The 16,225-nt window shown below is 45.6% G+C and overlaps 1 protein-coding gene across 5 annotated transcripts in view; it reads left to right on the forward strand.

Annotated features, from left to right (window-relative positions):
• The window catches only part of RCBTB1 (RCC1 and BTB domain containing protein 1), a 765,714-nt gene that overhangs the window by 136,832 nt on the left and 612,657 nt on the right, over window positions 1-16,225 (forward strand). For 3 of the 5 annotated variants that reach the window (XM_069640792.1, XM_069640789.1, XM_069640793.1), the window contains exons 2-3: window positions 239-406; window positions 9,799-9,949. In XM_069640792.1, the coding sequence (XP_069496893.1) occupies window positions 263-406; window positions 9,799-9,949 (295 nt within the window). In that variant the 5' untranslated portion in view covers window positions 239-262. Of the gene's footprint in view, window positions 1-238; window positions 407-9,798; window positions 9,950-16,225 lie in introns of those variants that run through there. The other 2 variants (XM_069640790.1, XM_069640794.1) reach the window with 2 other exon arrangements.

Consider the following 16,225-nt stretch of genomic DNA (forward strand, 5'->3'; position numbering starts at 1 on the left):
TTAGTGCAGAAAGTGAGTATTGCTTATTATTTTAGATTCTTAATTTTTCGGGAATCCTCCCCCAATAAGAAAACAAAAACTACCACTTCTCGAAGGTGCCAAGAAGCAAAGAGCTGTTGGTGTGATTTCATTTGGCATTAAATTATGTGTTTTATACATCAAAGCTGGTGCTGTAAATTACTCTTTACTTAAAAAAAAGTGTGTCCTGGCTACTAAACTGTATTCTTTATTTTTGCAGCAGAAATGTGAAAATAACATTTGCATGAGACCAAAGCGAACAATGGTAGATGTGGGGAAGTGGCCCATATTTACTCTGCTCTCGCCACAGGAAATTGCATCGGTTCGGAAAGCCTGTGTGTTTGGCACGTCTGCAAATGAAGCGATATATATAACCCACAACGATGAGGTAAAATGTGTATGTTTACTGTTGGAATTGTGTATGATGGATATGTTTAACTCCTGGTCTCTTCTAGTCATAAGTACTGATAGGAATATTTCGCCATAACCTTTTGTTTAAACCTGCACATTATCCTGCCTCTGGTATTGGTGACCTTCCATTAGCAGAATGCGATGTTAGAAATTGAGAATGCCACATTGTACTGAGCTTGTCCATGATGGCACATACTCTGTCTCAGACACCGACCCAGCTACCATAACTTTACAAAGTGCCCCCCGCCTGCAGTCGTTTACGTGTTTCTGCAGTATGTGAGGACACATGACAAGGTGGGAGATGAGGATTGTTACTTTAAGTGCCATGCTTTTCCGAACTGGTTCTCCAGGCTGCATGTCAGGTGGGCAACTAACCTTTTTTTTAATTTAAAAAAAGAGATTTTATTGATTTTATTCAAACAACAAAATAACAAACCAAACTTACAGTGGATGCATAATTTGCTCACATATACACATGCATTATTATGTTCTCGCCCACTGTATTTCCCGTCCCTCCCCCCTCCCGAGCCTACTTTCCCACATTGTTAGTTTCCACCTCTTGCGGTAGGGAGTTCTCTTCCGCCGCGCTCATTGAGTCACCATCACTTGGCCCATCATACGAGAGCCCGAATAGTTCTGCTATCAGTTGTCTCCAACCCGACAGGGCTCCCGCTTCTCCCTCTATGTTCCCTTTACACGCTTCCTGCCATGCCACTGTTTCTGCCTCCGCCCACTTCTGCAAGTCCCTCCACCACGTTTCCACATTGGGCCTGCGACATGCTTTCCAGCCCATTGCAATCCTTCTTTGCCAGGACATAGGCTAGATCTTTTAATTTACTTACATTAAGTTACGCGGTCTAGGGAGCCCTCCCAACAAACCAGCCCATGCGGTATCCACCTTCATACAGATCCTCTTATCTTCCATTTTCTGTGCTATGTCCCCCCCAATATCACGCTATCAGTGGGCATGCCCAGAACATATGCACCATTCCTGCATTTTCCTCATTACATTTTCGGCACACTTGGCTTCCAGCGTTTTTTTAAATTTAGCAACTTTAGTGGCATCGGGTATGCCCTGTGAGTTGTATACAACTGTATCTGCTGCAGCCTAGCATTTCTCGATAATTTTTTGTGATATCCTTGTGCCCTCTCCCACATATCATCGCTCATCGGGTCCCCTACTTCTTCTTCCCAGTCCAGTCTAAGTTGCACCACCTCCTTGCCCACTTGAGTCATTATCATCTCCTACACGCTAGATGTTTCGTGCCCCCCTTCCGCTATATCATATATCATGTCCATTGTGGTGTCCGGTTCCTCTGCCAGTTCCACCTCGGACCAGGTGTCTTTAATTTGTTGCACCATCCCATGATATGTAATATATTGCCCGGCACTCAACCCCGTTTGTTCTACCAGCTCCTCAAATTCAAGTATCTTCCCCTCCTCCCACACATCCCCCCATAGTTGCTATTCCCACCGGTTCCCAGTGCTTCCTAATCATTAACCTTAGTTGCTTCTCTGTTCCCACCACTGTGACCAGTGGGATCTGTGAGGAGCACGGGATGGCTTGTCCATCAACCGGCATGCCCTTTGCCACATCCCCCACCCAAGACCCAACATCCTTGGACGACCTCCCAACTCCCGTTTGGGCAACCACATCATCTCTTTCAGGAAATGTGGGGCACAGTCCCCCTGATGCAGCCTATGTTCCAAGGTAGGCTCCTCAGAGAGCCATTTGGCGACATGTTGTAATTGGCTCGCTATATAATAAACCAGTTTGGTAATTTAATGCCTCCTTTCTCATACGGATTTTGTAGTTTCCACATCTGTTCCACATCCCGTGCCATAGAAATTCCCTGCATATGCTGTCCAACCTGGTAAAAAATGTCCATGGTATGGTGTATGGGATGTTCGCGAAGCAATGCAACAATCTGGGCAATGCCACCATCTTGAGCCTCGCCCCATCATTGCCAAGGGGAGTTTCGCCCAGGTTGTGACCTCCCACGGTATCTGTAAAACCAGCAGATTCTCCACCGAGAGCCCCCTATATCTCCCCAGCAGAAACACACAGGACATACTGGGGTTCAAGCTATACCTGATAGCTCTGCAAACCTCTTCATCACTTCCAGTATATATTGAAGGTTCTCTTCTGGGTACCGCAAATACAATAACATGTCGTCTGCATATAATGAAATTAAAAGCGATGTCACCCCAACGACAATGCCTATTGCATCATATTGCTTCCTTAAATAAATCGCCAGAGGTTCCAGCGCTAAGATATACAGCATGGGGGACCATGGGCATCCCTGTCTGGTATCTCTACCAAGTTGCCACCTTTCAGAGATCACCGTTCCTGTCTTCACTCTCGCTAGTGGCACACTATATAGTAGTTCTACCCAATGAAGATATCCTGGCCCCATACTTTAATTGGCTAGGGCCGCTTTTAACCAGGGCCACTTGACCGAGTCAAATGCCTTGATCGCGTCCAGTGATACCATCACCATCTCGACTATATCCCCATCAGTGTGTTTGACCACTCGATCGCCTCAAATTATTCGAGATGTTTATGTTCAGGACATATCCTGTCTGATCAGGATGTATTAACCTATTGATGACCTTCTTTAGTCTATTTGCCAGGACCGCTGTTAGAATCTTACTATATTGGTTCAACATCGACACAGGCCTATAGGATCCGCAGTCACTACCAGGCTTATTGGGCTTGGGAAGTGGTATGATAACCGCTTCGCGTAAAGATTCCGGTAATTTCCCAGCTTCATATGCTTCATTAAGCATCTCCAGCAGCGGGGGGAGTACCTCTGTTTTATATGCCTTGTAGAATTTGCTTGGGAGTCCATCGGTTCCCGGGGTTTTGCACGTGGGCAGCTGCCTCACTACTTCCTCTAGTTCCTCAAGGGTGATCGGGGCATCTAGCTCCTCCCCCTCCTCTGCACTAATCTGCGGTAATCCTATATCTTCCAGTATGTCCCCTATCTCCCCTTTGTTGCTCCCTGTCACATCCCCTTACAGGCGTCTATAGTATTCTGCAAATTCCTGATTAACCCCCTCCTGCGTATCCGCTATGTCGCCATTGTCTTTCACTATTGTTCTGATTGGGGGCCTAGGGGTCTCGTTTTTGTAGAGCCACTCCAGGACTCTCCCTGGTTTGTCTCCTTCAGCATGTTGTCTCTATCTACTTTTTATAGTTGAGATTGCATAACCTCTCCCAATATCCCGCACATTTCTGCTGCAGACCCAGTGCCATTTCTGTATCTTCCTTAGTGTTACTACCCCGTTCAAGTACCCTTTGTAGCTCCTTTTCGGAGTCCTGTAATTCGACCAGGATCCCATTCTGCAGCCCTTTCGACTTGGCTATGGCAATTCCCCTCACTACTACTTTAAAGGCTTCCCAGAGTGTGCCCGCTGTCTTAACACTGCCAGTGTTTATCTCAAAGTAACTTATTATTTCCTCTTGCATATCCTCCCTAAATACACTATCTTTGAGCGCTTCTGCACGCAATCGCCATGTGGGTATCCTTCCCCTCGTGTGTCTGTATTGCCACACTAGCATCAGTGGCGAGTGGTCTGAGAGGACTCTGGCTTTATATTCCACCTGTGGTATGTTGGTCATTAGTTCCTGCGTGACAAACACATAGTCTAGTATATAGGCCCTGTGGGGCTGCATAGTGTGAATATTGTCTGTCCTGCGGATGGCGTGACCTCCATGCATCTATCAGCCCAGAATCCGCCAACAATGCATGCAGTGCCTTTGCGGCCAGGGTGGGTCTATCTACTTTAGTGTCTGATCTATCCAGGTTGGGGTTTAGTACACAATTGAAGTCTCCCCCCCCCCCTACAATTACAATATCACCCCCCTACGCTACCTTTTGAGTTTACCATACAGGGTCCTAAAGTACACAGCCGTATCCTGGTTCGGGGCATAAGTGTTTACAATGCAGATCTCTCTATTTTCCACCAACCCCTTCATAACCACCATCCTACCATATGCCTCTGCCACAGAGCTCAGCAGCTGGAACGGGACATGTGGGGCCACCCATGTGATTACAACTCTTGCATAGGCAGAATATGCTGCCCCTACTACTGTCCCTCTCCACTTCTTCCGTATCACTTCCAGTTTATCTTGCGTTAAATGAGTTTCTTGTAACAAGGCTATGTCCACTTTCTGTCTGCGCAGGTACATCATGACCTTGTTCCTTTTCAAATAGCTGCTGAGCCCCCTGAGGTTCCAAGTGACCATCTTAAGGTCTCCCATGGTTCATCTTGTTTTCCCTGGGGTGTAGGCTTACCCCATAACACCTCCCCAACTACAACAAACCACTGCACACAACCCCTTCCCTCCCCCCTCTCCACCCTACCCCAGCCCCAACAAATGCCCAGCTCCATCCCTGGATCTCAGGCTCTCCCGCGTTTGGGTCTAACCCGGATCCCCAGGCCAAGACCCCAGCAGGGTGTCACCGCACTAACGGCGACCTAACTAAACTCTAAATGGGGGCATGAAGATTGGCCCTGCAAGGCTCCCTAACGAAGCCATAGTCATAGTGCTCACGGATCATGTTTTTTCCCCAGCCTGGCAATACCAGTCAACGAGCTGCTTCAGTTACTATAATCAAGTCCCATAGTCTTAAGTACTGACACCCCCCGTTGCCCCCCATGCTTGTTACTTATCTTCTCCACCTCCTTCTCCCATCTGAACTTCCGACTCCTGGGGGCAACACTGCGTGTCGAGCCATCCCATAGCATCTTCCGGAGTTTCAAAAAACAAAGTTCTGTTTGTGGAAAACTTTTAACTTCGCCGGGTATAGCAACATGTATTTATGTCCCGCTTCTCGCAGTCTTCCCTTGACGGCCCCAAAGTTCATTCGGCTCTGCTGCACCATCGGGGTATAATAAGCTGTTATGTTTGCCGTCCCTCTCTGTATTGTCCCACCTTTACGGAAGTGTTCCAGGATCCTTTCTCGATCTCTATAGTTAAGGATCTTGGCGATCACCGGCCTAGGTGGATTGCCTGGCGGTGGCTTCCTCGTTAAGGCCATATGCGCCCTTTCCACCGCGAACCCCTGAGACAGCGCTCCTCCAGTTATCTCCTTTAACAACATATTTTCAATGAACTCCGTGGGGTTGTGGCCACCTTCTCCTTCCGGCAGACCAACTATGCGGATATTATTCCTCCGGGCTCGCCCTTCCGCCTCCTCCGCCCTGTTCTCCAAGTTGCCCACACGCTGTACCAAGGCGTGAAGTTCCAACCAGTTGGAAGCACAGTCCGCCGTGTTCGAGGACATCTCTTTCTCAAGGGTCTCAGTGCGCTCCGCCAGTGACCTAACATCTTTCCGGAGTAGATTCACGTCCTCTTGCACCGCCCCAACCTTGAGCTTCAGCGCTGTTTTCAGTTCGGTCACTGCCAGTTGAAGCTTGGTCTCCCAACCACCTTCAGATCAGCGATCGCAGCAAGGACCTCCTAATTCGTGCTCATGACGGCCACGCTCCCAACGGGGGCCCTGTCTTTGCTCCTGGCCCCTTCCGGGCCAGGCAACGTCTTAGTATATTCGTCTAGTGTGGGCTGCTTACCCTTCAGTCTTGGAGGTTTGTTAGACATGGCGCTGTGACCCCAAGCCGCAGGTCAGCCCTATCACCCCTAGTCTTCAGTCCTAGCGAGGGCGGGTTCCTGCTGTCACCCAAGCTTTAGGGGGGCCGCCCCAGGGGTGTCTTAAGGCCAGCTTTTGGTCACAGAAATGGAGTGTGCCCTCCTACGTAGCCGCGTGGATCCTCTCTCCAATTCTGCTATGCATCCAAGGGGACGCCCTGAGATCTGTGCTTGGTTCGCCAACAGGTAATTGCTGCAATTTAAGGTCCCTGGCCCCGGGTGTCAGGCCATATCCATGGTCTCTTAAGCATGCATTTCCGTCTTGCCTCTGCCTCTCACAAGGCATGCTAGCCGTCCAGCGCGCTTGTCTCTTCACCCCCGGGTGGGGTAGCACGCACTTAGTCTTGATGCCGACAGCGCTGCTCAGGCACGGGGGCACCAGCAGCTCACAGGCCTTTCCGGCCTCCTCCTTGTCCTATCCGGGCCTGTCCATGCCAGCCAGCTGGCGCGCTCTCCATCTCTTCCTCCTCTTTCCGATTATTAGGGTAGTGCCAGGATGCTAGCACTATTTCTGCATCTGGCCAAAGCAGTTTCATGTGCATCCCTTATTGTTCCGGGAGACCTTGTGATGCGCCGTGGGGTACTGTATAGTCTCCATTCAGGGCCTTCTGCCCACGTTGCCTGATGTCTTTGTGTGCTTGCGCCACCCCGGCGCTTCGCCCCTCACTTTCGGTCCGCCCCCCAGCATCCGCATCAACACAGCCCTGTGCGTCTCGCAGCAGCTCAAACACTACGGCCCGCGGCAACAAAGTTAAGTGAAGAGCCTTGCTCTTAGGCTTTTTGTTACTTTGTGTCAGCGCTCCCTCGCCGCGTACGAGGGGCACTTCAGATGCCTATCCACGCGGCCTGCCTCGCCTGCCAGCATGGGCAGGTCCTAGCGCCGGTCGTTCACCGCCTCGTATGGTCCTGCTCTCCCGTATTCAAGCAAACGGGGCCAGCGACTCCGAGCCGAGGTCTCCCCAGAGGTGCGCGGTACCACGCATGGCCTACACCGTGGCCGCTCACCTTAGGGGCGCCTCCGCCACTCTTCGTACTTCTCCTCCTTTGTTCATTACGGCCACCATTTTGCCTCCTCGGGTCCGCAATTCCGGGGACTTCGCTTGCTTCAATCCACCGTTCCCAGGATTATTAAGATACTGGCTTGGCAGCAACTGCACTGCCCAAGTTCATAACCAAGTGCCCATGTTTCTGGCATTAACAGTCCAGTGCAACTGCACTTTTTTGCAGGATGTATGCAGGATCACCAGGAGCTCTTCCAAGAGCACTTCTCCTCACATGGCCTCCAAACCACGCCCCTGGGGCAACTAACCTTGGTGGTTTTTTACTCCACAGGGATGCCTTCCAAAACATACGTGGCGGTGTTGTTTGAAATCCTGTAGGAGTTTCACAGCTGAATTTGCCTTGCCTTTGTTTGAAAGGATATGGATGTGTTCATATTTGACGAAGGACCTGCCTGTCAGGAAGCCCAAACTTACAAATGGTAGTTCCCAATGGGATATGGATCTCGGTCAATTAACGTAATATTTCTACAAATTTGCTACCATCAACCAGAGTTGTATTGTTCAGCTACTGCTCAAAAAACGAAGAGGGATGTCTTTATTTATATTCAAGAGCACACATATTGCTATATGGTCTTATATTTTTAACAGGCACTTCATAGGATTATAATAAATGTAAAATTAAAATTCCTATATCGCCATACAATTGGTATTGACACATCCTGGAGCATGGTTGATCGCGACCAGAATGTGCTAGTGAATGAGTAGGATGTCTGAGGTTCAACAGTGAATCCATAGATGCATGATTGTGATTGGAAGCATAGTTTTGACTTGGCCCACAATATTCATATGATTGTGGTGTCTGCACTTTACCCTGGTCAGTGTCAAGAAGATGACTCAAACTGAAGAGTTCTGTGAATCTCTCGAAGATCATACATTGAAGGCTAAATAATGCTGGGATTTGCTGATACCATCCTTCACCATACCAGACGGGAACTATAAAGTGTATGTGCCATCTGAATCACCTGGCGGGTACCACTGGTTTACAGTCCCCAAGGACCCTTTGCTCCCATAAAATGTCTTGCTGCTTGATCCTGTGCAGCCTCGCATGAGTGGTTGGAGCTCCAGACAACCAAAGTGCAGATAATGGATAGAGCCAGAGTCCTAAAACACAAGTAACAATGTACAAAGAACAACAAACCATTGGACAATTGCCGAACTATTTCTGCTGCAGCATTGCTTCTCTTAGAAACCAAACCTGTGATTTCAGCTACCACAAACAGCTGCACCCTAACCCAGACAAGGTCACTTGTCTTTGACCCAGCATCATCTCCAGTGGCTCCAAGTCAACATACATGTGCAAACGTTTCATTTTCCCCCTCCCCATCACTGGACTTGTCAGCAGTGAACCAGAGCTACTCTGCCTTTTTTGTGATTTTGAATTTACAAACCATTCCAAAGTGTTGAAAGCTCACAGTTGATTTTTTAGAACTCGGTGGAGTGGGTAGGAATGGGGTTGGGCAGAACTATTGCCTTTGTATTATTAACATTGAACCATCTAAGATACTTTTTCCTTATAGAATGAATTTGGACCCCCAAATAGTTACCCTAGGGATCCCGATGGCCCCAGCTGAGTTGAAATCACCAGAGTAGTAATGAGAGGCTGTAAATAAGTTTCTCACAGATAAACTGCATGACCGTATTACTTGCTTACACAGCAAATTTATATATTTGAACTAGTATATTGTGTGGACATTTTATTACATAATGTTAAAAGTATTAAACTGTAGCTTTTATTTTTAAAAACATTATTTTACCAACCTTCTCCACTCCTACGAGGTTAGCTCTGACTGCTCAGCCATGTTTATCATTAGGGAAGTCAGTGGGACTTGAGGAAAATCATGATTTGTGGATGGGATTTATTTTCTCACACCCATAAAACAAGGCTGAGGAAAACACTCCTAATAGTGGGCATATGAATGACGGGTCTAGACCCACTGTTGCTGCAATTCACATCTTCCAGTAATGAGGGCATCATATACTTTAAGTGAAAAGTAACATTACCAAATTGTTTGGTTACTTTGGAAGTTCAGACTGAACTTTTTGGTATTATATTTTGAAGAAACGCACATGCTTAATTAGGGGTACGTCATTTTGAGGCTACAAGACATAAGATGATACTTGTCATATACTGTCATATGGGCTTTGTTGCATTATATTTGTGCGAGATATTACAGCTTCTAATACATTGATCAGTCTGACTGTGCATGCAGGCGGATCTATTTTAAGAGCGAGGCGCAGGTATGCGGATCTATTTTAAGAGCGACGCGCAGGTACATTGGAAAATGAGTACTCATTTTCGAGTAGCAGCAATCACTTTGATGGGACCTTTCATGTAGCTCCGTTTTCTTTTTTTATTGTTCACCCATTTTGGGAAAGCTTGCTTTTGGTGTACTCACCAATTGTAAAGTTGAATGCAACCTTATAACCCCGGATTGCGTTCTTGATGATACCCTTTATAGTTGTGCAGCCAAGCTTATAACAGTGGTAAGTGGCAAGATGATAATGCATTTCCCTTCTTACATTGACTCAAACTTCTAGCAAGGGAACAGCAGGACGTGCTCTTTGTAAAGTCTATTGTATTATGTGTGTTTCTCTCATTATTGTAAATGCATCAATTATTAAAAATAACAATGCCCAAACCTTATCTTGCAGGTGTTTGTGTTTGGGTTAAATTGTAGTAATTGTCTTGGAACTGGAGACAACCAAAGCACAATAGTTCCAAAAAAGTTAGAAGTGCTATGCGGTAAGAAGATTACCAGTCTAAGTTATGGAAGTGGCCCCCATGTAGTCCTCAGCACTGAAGGTAAGCCAATCAAAACACATTTACACAAGGGATGAAAGCAAAAGAATGATCATTCTATCATACGTGTTTGCTTTTAGGCAACTTGGGTTTTCTAAAAGTGTCCTAAGAAACTAATACACTGTAGCACTTTATCTCATAGGAGGATGGATTCTGTGCTCACTTTTATTTTATACTTTCTAGTTCCAATTACACTCCCTAGTGCTATTTTTATGAATCTAATTGTACAGTAAACATTTGCTCAAAACATAGCTGTTAAACTAACCTATTGAGCCGAAAAATTAATTTAGAATGATGGAACTAAAACTATAGCTTTAGTTTTTCTTTCTCAGTATTACCTTTGCATTTACAAGTTGGTTTATTCAACTTTGTTTTGGATTCCCCTGACAATACGAAAAATGTATACTTTTGTTCACAACTTCAGTCTTCTGGGCAAGCCCGTCTTTATCTGAACATGGGCTTGCATTTCACCACAGAGATCACTTTCTCTTTAAGTTTGCAAATTGAATATTGGCTGTAGGTTCAAGGGATGATTATTTTTTAAGAAGCCCACATTTAATTTATAAATATGCAAAAGCCTGGATTCTCATATCAAATGTCCATACAGTAATGATCTATCGGACAGGCAGGACTTAGCTGGCCCAGGAAAATCCTGGAGGAAGTGGTCACCCAGCAGTTGCAGGCCTTTGTGGAAGCGGAGTCACTTATTGACCCCTTTCAATCTGGGTTTCGCCCAAAGTTTGGCACTGAGACAGCTTTGTTGGTGGTTCAAGATGAGCCATTGAAGGTTGCCGATCAAGGTGAACTCTCACTTCTGGTAATGCTAGACGTGTCTGCAGCCTTCGACACGGTCAAACATACCACCTTGCTTGATCGGCTGAAGTCGGTTGGAAGACTATCAGAGCATGCCATTAAGTGGTTTATATCCTTCTTGGAGAACCGCTGAACTTTGCCTCCAAAGTAAAGAACTTGGGCTGTATTTGGCAAGACAACCTGGGCTGTGAAAGCCAGGTTGTGGCCAAGGTAAAAGTAAGATTTTACTCGCTGAGACTTCTCTGCTAGAAGAGAATCATGCTATGGTGGCGGGGGCTCTAAAAAATGCCCATCTGGACTACTTTAATAGTCTGACGGGCATTCCAGCAAAACAACTCCAAAGGCTTCAGAGGACTCATAATGCAGCAGTTAGACTGGTTTGTGGGCTGAGTAAAACGGCCCATGTATCTCCCTCCCGCCGAGCACTCCACTGGCTGGCCGTGGAAGAACATATTAAGTTCAAAGTGGAATGTCTTGTATTAAAATGCCTGAATGAACTAGCTCCTGACTATCCGAGGGACAAGATCATCTTTTACCAGCCCTCCAGGTGCCTACGCTCACAGGAACAACTACTCCTGAGTCCCCTCATCCACCTTTGTATCAATGGGGGGGGGACAGAAGGTTTGCTCTTTTCGGCCCAAGGCTCTGGAATAGCATTCCTAGAGAGACTAGGACAGTAGACTACTTTTATCAATTTCGTAGGGCAATAAAAACATTCTTGTTTCGATAACTGGTCATAAATATGTCCATGTTATGAATCCTGTTTGAATTTTGAGGGTAGCTATAATCTGTTTGTCAAATATCTTTTTTAAATTCCAGCTGCGCCAATATATGTTTTGGTCTGTTCTCGGCGCTATATACATTCTCAAAATCATTGTTCATTGTTCATAGGGAAATGGAAAATCCCAAACATTCAAAGTTCATAGATGCATGTTGAACGTCTCCTCACCAGGGACACCATTCTACCTGCTCGTGTGTTTTCTTGGCCTTGTCGCAATCCAGGGACGTGCTGCACTCCAGGGTTTAGTCAGATAAAGTAGTATCTCTCCAGGCATCTTGCAAAGGCCCATGATAAGGGGCTGTGTTAGGGAGATTTGTCAAGTGTCGTCTGGTGAGGATTTTGAAAAAACAGTCAGTAGTGTTAAGCAGGGGTTTCTACCAAGTTGTTGCTTCCCAGACATACGCAAGCAAAAGTAGTTCCGCGCCTGAAATATCCTCACAGTCACCAGAAAATGCACCGCAGGCGCTGACTTTTTCAGATACCAAGATCAGGCTACACAGGTGCCACCTCCTCTTTATTGAATACACTAAAAATGCAAACACAGGGAAGTCAAGTGGAGGATGTAATATTTTCCACTCCAGGATACCCCGTCTGGTGGTGCTTGGACTAAAGTTAGGTTTGAGGTCACTCTTAACAAGATGCCTTCCTTCATGCAATTTCTAGAGAAGCATCCAATTAAATGTAAGCATATATTTCAGGAGGAGGAAGAACCTCCATCTAAAACACCTAGATTAGTATCCACTAGTTCTAATGAAGAATCCACAATTGAACTGGATGCAGATGAGGATGATGATGCTTTTCTATAGGATGATCCTGGCCCTGAGCCCGAGGATTATGCTGTCCCATTTCCAGACATCACCAATGACCCGATTTCATAATCGCCCATTGATGATCAGTTGTTATATTAGGATCTCCTGAAAAAGGCAGCAGATTATTTTAAAATTGAAACCCATTAGTCCGAAGAGGACACTGATTTTGTGGATGATATTCTCAATGAAAAGAAACAAATAGGTCAGTATGTCGCATTGTTGTCATCAGTTAAAAGATAGTTATTAACGTCTCTTTCTACTCATGTACAAACAAGGGCTGTTAATCCTCGTATAGATTAACTCTTTAAGCCAGCAACTACAGACCCACTTTTGATCAACAGTCGTATCAAACCGTATTCTCTGGTGGTTGCTACCATCCGTAAAAGGGCTGGCACCTCCTTAGCCACTTCTGAGGCCCTGCCAGATAAGGGGAGTAAGAAAATATATGCTCTTGGAAAGAAAGTAGCAACATCAGCTGCTTTCCAGATGTGCATCACAAATAATACCACCCTCATTGCCAGTTTTGACAGAGCCCAAAGAGACCATGTGGAGGACCAAGTTTGCATGGGTCTGTGAGCATCTAAGGTCTGAAATACTTAACACTTTATCCGAAGGCAAGCAGACAACAAGTACCATTATAAAAAAAAAAAAAAATACTCTTGATGCTGCAGATAAGGCTAGCGGCAGAGGAGATGCTAATATGCTAATAGAAAGACACGCGTGGCTCAGAAATTCATGGTTTTACCAGAAATGCAGGCCACTCTACTTAACATGCCAGTGGATGATAATATCCTGTTTGGCAAGGCAGTAGATGATGCCCTGGAGACTGCCAAATCAGAACACAAAACACTTAAGACCCTAGGGCAGATTGCAAATAAGCCCTTTCAGCAAAGGGGGTCATATGCCAACTGACATACTTTTCGTGGACGGGGGCAGGAAAGATCCTTTGCCAGTCAGCCTATATATACACCAGGAGCAGGCTCCAGCTCTTGGTCTACCAACCGGGGACCATTATCTGCATCACAGTTGTCTTTTCAGAGACAATTCAGAAGAGGATGTAGTAAAGGTAGAGGCCAGAGCACTAGAGGTTCGGCCCCTCCCACCAAACAATGACTCCCTGCTTTATGTCCCCTCCCAAGTCACCCCGTTAGGGGGTCACATTACACTTTTTGCCCATGTATTCGAGGGGGATCACATCAGACAAGTGGGTGTTGTCGACTGTCAAAGACAAGTGCTGCGTGGAATTCATACGACTAATGCGCGATCATCCACCAAGATACAGGAAGATGTCTCTAGAACAGATCCGACAGTCAGAAATAGAAGCTCTGCTACAAAAAGGAGCCATAGAGCATGTCAAACCATCAGAGGTAAACAAGGGTATTTATTCTTTGTACTTCCTTGTTCCAAAGAAAGACTAGGCCAAATGTCCAGTACACGAAGCTCAGAATGAAAACATTGCAGGAAGTCATTCCTTTGCTCAGAAGGGGGATCTACATGGCAACTCTGGATATGAAAGATGCATACTTTAATATTTTAATATTTCAATGTTTCAAGCATATTGAAAGTACCTAAGCTTCAAAGTGGGTTTGGCACACTACCAATTAAAAGTGCTCACCTTAGGATTGAATCAGCCTCTCTACTGCTAATACCTTTGTAAAAACTGGTAGTGGCACACCTGCAGAGATAATGCATCCCAGTGTACCCTTATCTGGACAACAGGCCCATAACAAGAGACACAGCGAAAGCAGGCAGAAAACCACCTTCTGCATCAACTAGGTTTCTCTATCAATGAGGAAAAAGTCAGGCCTAGTTCCCAGTCGGGTGAAACAGTTTGTAGGGGCAATAATTCAAACGGAAGACTACTTAGTCTTCCCCTCCAATGATAGGGTCCAAAACATACTAAATCAAATCCCATGTTATGCAGCCGGTTGTCGGATTACTGTTAGGAAGGTAATGTACCTGCTTGGTATGATGGCATCATACATCTTCATTGTGCCAAATGCAAGACTACACATGCGTCCAATGCAGGAATGGTTAGTGAAACAATGGTGGTAGGCAGGGACGATCTAGTGGAAGTTTTGTAAACAATGGTGTCGGCGCTTCACCGGTGGACAAAGGAAAACTTGTTAAGAGGAAAACCGTTTGTCACCCCGCCAATACATTCGCAACAGACACATCACTCTCAGGTTGGGGAGCGCATTGACTCCTCCTTATAGCGTTCAGGATGTGGACACAAACACTAGACAAAACACATCAATGTTCTTGAATTGCTAGCTGTGTACAAAGCACTACAAGCTTTCCAGCATCATCTAGCAGGGAAGAATGTACTAGGTAGCACTGACAGCACAACCGTCATGTTTTACATCAACAAACCGGGTGGGACTCACTCCCTAGATCTGTCCACACTGGCACAAAAGATTTCGAAGTGGAGCATTCAGAGAGGAATTTTCCTCTCATCTCAACACATTCCAGGGGAACACAAGCAGACACACTAAGCAGAAACACAGGTCAGCCCTCATATCACGAGTGGGAGTTACATTCAAACATTACAAAAGACATCTTTTCACATTGAGGCATCCAAACCTAGATCTCTCTGCAACAAGAGGAAACACAAAATGCCACAATTACGCCTCCAGGTTCCCACAGAAGGGGTCCAAGGGTAACGCACTGTGGGTAGTTGGTCAGTGATATTTGCATAAACATTTCATCCGATGCTACTCCTGAACATTGTAATCCACAAGATGCATCAGGAGCACTTAACAATGATCCTAATTGTTCCAATGTGGGCATGTCAAACATGGTATTCCCACATTCTCAGGATGTCCATTTGCCCAGCAATAAAGATAACCTGTCATTGCAACATGTTACAGAATCAAGGGGCAACCCTTCATCCACATCCTTAGACAACCAACTTAGCAGCTTGAGGCCATAGAGTTCGGCCATTTTAGTTTACCTAGCAGATGCATGTAAATATTGAAAGAAGCATGTAAACCAACCACTAGCCACGTCTACTTTAACAAATGAAAAAGGTGTGTAGTCTGGTGTAGAAAGTGTAATGTAAATCTAGTTGACTTTTCACCATCTCATATGGTACACTATCTACTTAATTTGTTGAACTCCAGTCTGGTCTTTTATTCCTTTAAAATCCATTTAGCTGCACTATCTGCATACACAACATCACAGAGCAAGGTTTCATGGTGGAGGATTCCAGTCGTGAAAGCCTTCACAGAAGGGGTCAAAAGGCTATATCCCCTTTATTGCAAATCCACTGCCTGGATGGGATTTAAACATTGTTCTAAGTAAGCTCACGGGTCCCCCTTTTGAGTCTATGCATAAGGCAAGCCTCCGGGACATCACTTACAAAGCTGCGTTTCTGAGGGCTATCAAGGGTAAGTGAGCTACAGGCATTGTCCAGAACAGAAACACAACTACCTGTGTTCAGTCATCATGAATTCATATTCAATTCCATTCCAATAAGAAGCACTTTATGAACGAATGAGTATGACAGCAGTGTAATAGTGAGTTGTGAATTCGTAATTTTGCATCTTTCTTCTCACTATGATTGTTGTAGACACTGGTTTTATGATACACAGATAGGGCTTTTGTATTTGAATAGGAATGAATATGAATTAATGATTTGATATTTTATACAGGGCGATCAATACATTAATGTATCACTAACTTCGTAGTTGAATTGATTACTTCACATGGGTAGTTTGTTTTTGTTGCTAGTAGTACCGGGGGTACCCGTGTACAGACTTTTCCCCGGGGTCTCTTCTTATTATATTGTTAATTGTCCATAATAGAAACTTTCGTCACAGTACTGTCATGATCTCTGCTTCCAAAAGGTCAGGGTTTTCCCAACTCCCTTGGAAG

This window comes from Ambystoma mexicanum, chromosome 7q, assembly GCF_040938575.1.
Source record: "Ambystoma mexicanum isolate Mex_15411 chromosome 7q, UKY_AmexF1_1, whole genome shotgun sequence".
In the NCBI taxonomy this organism is placed as follows: domain Eukaryota; kingdom Metazoa; phylum Chordata; class Amphibia; order Caudata; family Ambystomatidae; genus Ambystoma; species Ambystoma mexicanum.